At 56.0% G+C, this 8099-nt stretch overlaps 1 protein-coding gene across 1 annotated transcript in view; it reads left to right on the top strand.

Annotated features, from left to right (window-relative positions):
- Nucleotides 1–8099, top strand: part of LOC103616929 (microtubule-actin cross-linking factor 1) — a 138551-nt gene that overhangs the window by 121124 nt on the left and 9328 nt on the right. Inside the window, 17 exon segments of the mRNA XM_017736104.1 lie at nucleotides 5–28; nucleotides 358–486; nucleotides 821–994; nucleotides 1722–1877; nucleotides 1997–2203; nucleotides 2327–2446; nucleotides 2580–2749; nucleotides 2886–3045; nucleotides 3267–3461; nucleotides 4090–4218; nucleotides 4299–4442; nucleotides 4555–4743; nucleotides 5060–5177; nucleotides 5669–5832; nucleotides 6924–7086; nucleotides 7172–7326; nucleotides 7547–7621. Of these exon segments, the coding sequence (XP_017591593.1) occupies nucleotides 5–28; nucleotides 358–486; nucleotides 821–994; nucleotides 1722–1877; nucleotides 1997–2203; nucleotides 2327–2446; nucleotides 2580–2749; nucleotides 2886–3045; nucleotides 3267–3461; nucleotides 4090–4218; nucleotides 4299–4442; nucleotides 4555–4743; nucleotides 5060–5177; nucleotides 5669–5832; nucleotides 6924–7086; nucleotides 7172–7326; nucleotides 7547–7621 (2472 nt within the window).

Raw genomic sequence — 8099 nt, 5'->3', positions numbered from 1 at the left:
GCAGCAGCTGCAGTCCACGCTCCAGCAGGTTGGGAAGAGGCATCGGGAATGCCCCCCTGTGCAGTGGGGTGCCGCCTTCCCCTTCGTTTTGGGGGGATAGAGTTGGGGATGCACCGGGATTTTTTTTATGGAAGTTTTTTCTGTAGCTCCCGTGGTTCAGTGCCTGCCGAGAAGCTCGGCGGGGACCGGGCACAGCTGTGGCTTGGGGACACACCACGTCTCACCCTCCTGAGCACGCTGGCACATCCAGCTCTGCCTCTTTATCTGGTTTCAGAGCAAACACAGCGTTACCCCTGGCACATGATCAATGGTGGCTGATGTCATCTGATCCGGGGCCGATTCTCTGTTCCCCAACAGGCTCAGGGTTTCCATGGTGAGATTGAAGACTTCCTCCTGTGGCTAACGAGGATGGAGAGCCAATTGTCAGCATCAAAACCCACGGGAGGTCTGCCAGAAACTGCCCGGGAACAGCTCAATGCCCACATGGTAATTTCTCAGGAGAGATTTTTTTGGGGGGGGGTTTTTTTAATGCTTTTAATTCAGCAAATTCCTGTGAAATATCAGCATCAAAACTTCTCCTTTCTGTGTGTGGTGGGGAGAAGAGGCTGCTCTGGTCTCCTCTCACAGATCATTTTGCTCTTGATGCCTGGAACAATCATCAGGATGCTTTAACCACCTTTTCTCAGCTCCAAGTTTTGCTCTGCTGTCACTTCCTCGCCTGTCCTCAACCTCATGTTCCCATCACCTGGAGCTTTGCAGCACGACATGTTCCCTCTCCAAGCTTTTCCCTGCCTAACCCTTCTGTGGTGGCTCTCTGCAGGAGCTGTACAGCCAGTTCAAAGCCAAGGAGGATGTCTACAGCCAGCTGCTGGCGAAGGGGAGGCTGATGCTGCTCAACCGCGACGACTCCGGCTCCGGCTCGAAGACGGAGCAGAGCGTGGCCCTGCTGGAGCAGAAATGGAGTCTGGTCAGCACCAAGATGGAGGAGAGAAAGGTAATGTTGAGGGAAAGATGCATCCAGCCTTGCCCCATGGCCTGACAGCAGCTGCTCCCTGCGTGCCCACTCTGCTTTCCCACACAAAGCTGGGGGTTGGTTTTTTGGGGTATTTTTTTATCCTTTTCTCTTGGTTGTAAAAGTTGAGTCTGTTTTTCAGGTGGTGCTGGGTGTCAAGCTGTCAACATGGGGCTTTTTTTCTAGATAGTCATCAGAATTGGTTAAATCACACAGAAAATGAGAGTGAAATGGCACTTTGGGTTAATTCAGGCAGGTGGGAAGAAGCCTCCCGCAGCTCTCAAAGGCAGGCTTTGTTGGTCAAGCCAAACCCTCCTCCGAGCTGACTCCATCCTCAGCTTTTGGCCGGGGATGAGATAAAACAAGGCCCACGGTGGCCTGGGCCCAGAATAAATGTGCAGCCCTGCAGCTGCTGCCATCAGAATATCACCCCCCGTCCAGCCAGCGCTGTCCCCACGGAGATCCCTTTCCCAGGAAGCTGAGGGTGACGCAGCTGCTCGTGTGCCGAGGAAGGTCTCCCCTTTCAGGGACCACTCTTGTTCAGAGAGAAAGCCGTGCCTTTCACTGCAGCCCCCTCCCCTTGGCAAACCAGCCGGGGCGATGAGGTTCCTGTTGCAGGGACACAAAGGCCGCCTCTGTCTGCACATCAGAGCTCTCACCCTCCGTGCTGTGTTTTTTCCTCTCTTTCTCTCCCTCCCCGCTGCCACAGGCGAAGTTGGAGGAGGCATTGGCCCTGGCCACCGACTTCCAGAACTCCCTCCAGGATTTCATCAACTGGCTGACGCTGGCTGAGCAGAGCCTGAACGTTGCACCACCCCCCAGCCTCATCCTCGCCGCGGTGCTGGCCCAGATCGACGAGCACAAGGTACCCAAGGGCTCCATCCCCAGCATGGAGGGAGCCAGTGTGGCACCTCAGCTCCCCTGTGGCTTCTGGTGGTCACACCCGGCTGCTCTGAGACGTGGGACGCCCTTTGCTGTTGGCAGGTGTTCGCCAACGAGGTGAACGCGCACCGGGATCGCATCATCGAGCTGGATCAGACTGGCAACCAGCTGAAGTTCCTCAGCCAGAAGCAGGACGTGGTGCTGATCAAGAACCTGCTGGTCAGCGTCCAGTCCCGCTGGGAGAAGGTGGTGCAGCGCTCGGTGGAGCGGGGACGGGCCCTTGATGATGCCAGGAAGAGAGCCAAGCAGGTGAGAGGCGTGGGGAGGGCGTGACAGACCCCAAGGAACGGCCAGCAAGGAGGTGCCAGGACCAGGAAAGAACTGGAGACACCACCAGTGTGAAGTTTCAGGCTTGCTGCTGTTGCCTTGCAGTTCCACGAAGCCTGGAAGAAGCTGATTGATTGGCTGGAGGATGCAGAGAATCACCTGGACTCTGAGCTGGAGATTTCCAACGATCCTGACAAAATCAAGCTCCAGCTCTCCAAACACAAGGTGAGTTCTGCCAAAGCCAGGCTGGTGCTGGGCACGGGGTGGAAGGGGCTCTCTTGGGAGGGTGAAAATCTGGGAATCCTCAGAGGCAGGGTCAGGCTTTCTGAAGCAGTTTTGTTTTCCCTCCATTTCCCAGGAGTTCCAGAAGACTCTGGGTGGGAAGCAGCCTGTCTACGACACCACCATCAGGACAGGCAGAGCCCTCAAAGAAAAAGCCTTGCTTCCAGATGACACTCAGAAGCTGGACAATTTGCTGGGAGAAGTCCGGGATAAGTGGGACACAGTGTGTGGAAAATCCGTGGAGAGGTGAGCCCAGCCCCAAGGCTGTGCCAGCAGCACTCGTGTGCCCAGAGGGGTTTCATGGGGTGGCTGGAGGTCACTGGGACAGGACAAAAGGAGGTGAGTTTACCCATGGAAGTTCACTGGGATGTTTGTTTTCCAGGCAGCACAAGCTGGAAGAGGCCCTGCTGTTCTCCGGGCAGTTCATGGATGCGCTGCAGGCTTTGGTGGACTGGCTCTACAAGGTGGAGCCCCAGTTAGCTGAGGACCAGCCTGTCCACGGGGACCTCGACCTGGTCATGAACCTGATGGATGCTCACAAGGTGAGAGCAGCTTTCCCAGCTCTTCTCCAAGACCCGAGTGGAGCTTGTCCTCCCCAAGAGCCGAAGAGCAGACACGGAGTCGGTGCTTTGCCTGTCCTGCTTTCCTGCGGGGGATAAAGAGGGAAAAACCAGCAAAAAAAGGGGAAGAACTTCCACATTACTGGGAAGGTGATGGGAGCGGAGCTGCCTGACCTTGCTCAGCTTCTGCTGCCTCCACCCAGGTGTTCCAGAAGGAGCTGGGGAAGCGCACGGGGACAGTGCAGGTGCTCAAACGCTCGGGCCGGGAGCTCATCGAGAACAGCCGGGACGACACGACCTGGGTGAAGGTGCAGCTGCAGGAGCTGAGCAACCGCTGGGACACGGTGTGCAAGCTGTCTGTGTCCAAGCAAACCCGCCTGGAGCAGGCCCTGAAGCAGGTGAGGAGGAAACCGTGGCTGGAAAGTCTCTTGGAGAGCTTTGCTGGCCTCCAGCTTTGTTCCACGCGAAGCTCAGGGAAGAGGTTTTGCCCCAGCCAGGCCCTGCAGAGGTCCCTGCAAAGCAGCGGGGGGATATCAGACAGTCACTGATTCTTTCTCCTCAAAAAGAGCTGATAAAGGCTGGTTTGAGGAGGGAGGATGGGAAAGATCTCACTGATGTGCACAGCAGTGATCGGACAGGCCAGGCTGGTGTTTGCCAGTGTCCAGAGAGACTTGACTGAAGATGAAAATAAAAAAAAACCCCAACCACAAAGGTCAAAGGCTCTTAAGCAGCTTTTGCATCAAGGAGGCAATTTACAGAATAAACTCTACCAGATTGCTCAGGATACAGCACTTGTGCTGTTTTTATAAACATTTCTTTCTTCAGTGCAGCTGATGCTGAGGGGAGGGAGGTGCCTGAGTGCTGCAGGACCCAAACCCCAGCCCCAAACAGGGCTTTTTTCCCCCCTTTTTATGTATTTTTAAAGCCCCTTTCAGCCCCGTCGTCACTCCAGCTGCCGGGAGCGAACCCAGCAGCCTGTTTGGGGAGGGGGAGGGCTGACAAAAGCCTGTGCTCTTGTTGCTGCAGGCTGAGGAGTTCAGGACAGCCGTGCACATGCTGCTGGAGTGGCTCTCGGAAGCGGAGCAGTCCCTGCGCTTTCGGGGAGCACTGCCGGACGACGCCGAGGCCCTGCAGGCCCTCATCGACACCCACAAGGTAACAGGGAGCTCCAAAACACAACCCAGGCAAAGCTGAGGGGGGTGAATATCACAAAACAATTCCTTTGGGCCTTCCAGGAGTTCATGAAGAAAGTGGAAGAGAAGAGGGTGGATGTGAACGCGGCGGTGGCGATGGGCGAGGTCATCCTGGGCGCCTGCCACCCCGACTGCATCACCACCATCAAGCACTGGATCACCATCATCCGCGCCAGGTTCGAGGAGGTGAGTGCTGCAGGATTAGTTCCAGGCTGATGGTGGTCCCAGGGGTGGCCTCGGAGGGGTGGCTCCTGCTCCAGGTTCCCCACACTGGACGGTCGCCCCGTGTTTCCAACAGGTTCTCACGTGGGCAAAGCAGCACCAGCAGAGGCTGGAGTCGGCACTCTCCGAGCTGGTGGCCAATGCAGAGCTTCTGGAGGAGCTCCTGGCTTGGATCCAGTGGGCTGAGACCACCCTGATCCAGCGGGACCAGGACCCCATGCCCCAGAATATCGATCAGGTCAAAGCGCTCATCTCGGAGCACCAGGTGAGCCCTGAGCTGAGCTCGGGAGAGGCGCAGGGGGAGGGATGCTTCCCTGGCTCCCTGGGTGCAGGAGGCACTGCCTTCTCTTGGAAATCCCTCCTAAAGCAGCGTGGGACCCAACTGGGGCAAAACCAGCCCAGGGATGAACTCAAGCCCTGGCAAATCCAAGCCAGCGTTGAGCAGCAGCTCAACCACAACCCACAGTCGCTGGTGCTGGATGCTCACCTCCCTCTGCAGGCCTGGCGTGTCCCAGTGAGGGCTGGAAGCCAAAAAATGGTGAAATTCCAAGGGTTTTTTTATCCTTTCTGTGTTTTGACAGTCCTTTATGGAGGAGATGACACGGAAACAGCCGGACGTGGACCGGGTGACGAAGACTTACAAAAGAAAAGCTACTGAGCCTCCCCACGGGCCCTTCATCGACAAGTCCCGCAGCAACAGTGCGTCTGCTTTGGGTCCTAGGATGGCAGGAAATGAAACTCCTAGGAAGCTAATTAGCTTTGATTATCAATTAACAAGGCATCCTGCGCTAGCAGCCGCCGGGAAGGCGGCTGAGACTTGTCAGGAGGGGAGAATCCGGGTGGCATTTCCCAAAGCAGCTGTGCTGGGTGTGCTGTTCCCGGGGGTGCTTGGGCCCCTCACTGCTCTCTCTCTCTCTGCAGTTGCTTTGGGATGAAGTTTTGGGGTCTTTTGATGTGGTTTCTTGAAGAGTCCAGTGCGAGTTCCTGAGTGCTGGGGGACTGTGGGTGTAGGGCTGTCTGTCCCCCTGTCCTTCTCCCTGGGGACACTGCATCCCTTGGGACAGCAGCCAGCAAGACCCTGGGAGGTTTTCCCTTTTTTCAAACAACAAAACACATTTCGCTGCTGCTCTTCAGACTCGCTGCACCCATGAACAGCACCTCGAACAACTCCCTCTCTCCCTTTTTTCCAGGGAAATCCTTGGGGCAGGCTGCTCCCCCAAGCATGCCCATCATCTCCCAGTCAGAAACGAAGAATCCCAGGATAAACCAGCTCTCAGCACGCTGGCAGCAGGTCTGGCTGCTGGCCCTGGAGAGGCAGAGGAAGCTCAACGATGCCCTGGACAGGCTGGAGGAGGTAACAGCCCCTGGCTGCTCCGGGCAGGGTGGGAGCTGGGAGTTCATCCCCAGAGAGGTGCAAGAAGCAATTTTAAATCAGTGCTGCCCCAGACAGTTCCTGCTGCCTTCCCAGAAATGCCCAAATCAAATATTCCTAAAATGTTAAGGCTAAAAACCCTTTGGTAATTCAGTAATTAACTGCACATTAACCAACTTTGTGCCCCTGTATTTGGTATCTGTAGAGTTAATGATAGCCAGGCCCTGCTTTCCTCCTAGTAATTAGTTTTAAACAATTACTGTCTCTATTTTATCCAACCATCTAATGTAATTTTTGTTTTTATTTACGCTTAACAAAGCAGCTATGCCCAGAAGTGAGTGGTTTTTTTTTTGTTTTCTGTTGCTTTTGCTGTAGGTCAGTTCAGTTCCTTCGTATCCATGTTTTTTCTTTGTTGCTTTTCACCCCAAGAATGTTCAGAGAGAGACCAAAAAAGAAAAAACAAACAAAAAAATACCAAACCCCTTAAAATTGTTGTCTTACCTTGGTGTGAGCTGCTTGAGCTGGTGGGGTCGTGGGGGTCCTTTTGGGGTGGGGAGATAAAGAAGGGTGTTTAAATTGGAGGGTTTGAGGCTGGGACTTGGAGTGCTGGAAGATGAGCAAGAAATCCCTTAGACAGACAGGGAGAGGGGAGATCCATGCCCAAAATGATGCTGGCGGTGGGAATTCCTCCCTGGCAAGTCCGTGGGGTGAGGAAGCATCCCCAGAAGGCCGAGCAGACGGGGTGTGTGTGTGTCTGTGTGCCCGTAGCTGACCTTCCCTGCCTGTGTGTCCCCACAGCAGCGTGGGGGACGCTGCATCCCGCGCTCCTGGGATGCACAGTCCACTCCACGTGCTGCCTGTCGGCTCTGCTGTGTGTCCTGTGCTGCTGGGAATTCAGTTTGGGCAGCCCCTCACTGGGAGTTCTCTGGGTAAATCCAGATGAGCCTTCCCGGGAGGGCGGGCAGGGAGCGGGAGCGCCGGGAGCTCAGCCCCGGCGGGGGTTTTGGGGCGGTTCTGTGGGTGCTGCTCCTTCGAGATTTCCCTCACTGACTCCCCCTGGGTTTTCCTTCCAGTTGAAGGAGTTTGCCAACTTCGACTTCGACGTCTGGAGGAAGAAGTACATGCGCTGGATGAACCACAAGAAATCCCGCGTGATGGATTTCTTCCGGCGCATCGACAAGGACCAGGACGGGAAGATCACCCGGCAGGAGTTCATCGACGGCATCCTGGCTTCCAGTGAGTCCCTGGAGCCAGCCTGGAAAACAACCTCGCTGCTCCTGCAGCCCTGTCTCATCCTTCCCTCATTCCCTTCTCCTTCCAGAATTCCCCACCACGAAGCTGGAGATGACGGCGGTGGCCGATATCTTTGACCGCGACGGTGACGGCTACATCGACTACTACGAGTTTGTGGCCGCCCTCCATCCCAACAAGGACGCCTACAGACCCACCACTGATGCTGACAAGATCGAGGATGAGGTGAAGCACCCAAAAAAAGGGGTGCTCAGCAGGGTTGGGGGCGGTTCAGGCTGCGGGTTGGCAGTGGGGAAGAGAAAAATCAGGTTAAAAGAGGATTTTGGAGCCAAAGTAATTGGTTGGGACTGAGCGTGTTTGAGAAGGAAAGGCTGCTTGGGGCTGATTTGTACTGGGAGAGGCTCCCAAAATCCTGGTTCCTCACCTCTCGTGTTGGTGGTGGCAGGTCACCAGGCAAGTGGCCCAGTGCAAATGTGCCAAGAGGTTCCAAGTGGAGCAGATCGGCGAGAACAAATACCGGGTAAGGCAGAGGGGACGGAAAATTCCCCAAATCCCGCTCCCCCTTCCCACCCAGGGAGGGGGCATCACCCAGGGGGTGCCCAGCCCGGCACGGGGGGACCCGGGGTGAGGCGGAGGCCTCGTCCCCCTGGCACGGAGGTGGCTGGGATGTGTTTTCCCAACTCCATCCTTGGCCCCAGGGCGTTCCCTGGATTGGGAGAACATAAAAGTGTCCCTGTTCTGGGGCAGCTGGCCCGGGGGCCCCGTGAAACGCCGCATTCACTGCGCCGGAGCCGCCCTTGAAGTTTCCCTCCTGGATGAGTGTACCTTACGCCTGTGTTTTTCTTAGCTCGCTCCCGAAGAAGGGAGAATAATTTCCTGACAGAATCTCTTTGTAACGAGCTGCTGTTTATGTTTCAAACCCTTCACCGAGGCGAAGTGGCGGCAGAATTCCCACTTCCCTGCCCCCGCTGGGTTTGGGGCTGATGCTCCGGCCGGGA

Source organism: Corvus brachyrhynchos, unplaced genomic scaffold (genome assembly GCF_000691975.1).
Source record: "Corvus brachyrhynchos isolate BGI_N302 unplaced genomic scaffold, ASM69197v1 scaffold65, whole genome shotgun sequence".
In the NCBI taxonomy this organism is placed as follows: Eukaryota; Metazoa; Chordata; class Aves; order Passeriformes; family Corvidae; genus Corvus; species Corvus brachyrhynchos.
The sequence above is the reverse complement of the archived record's forward strand: the minus strand, read 5'-3'. Positions and strand labels throughout refer to the sequence as shown.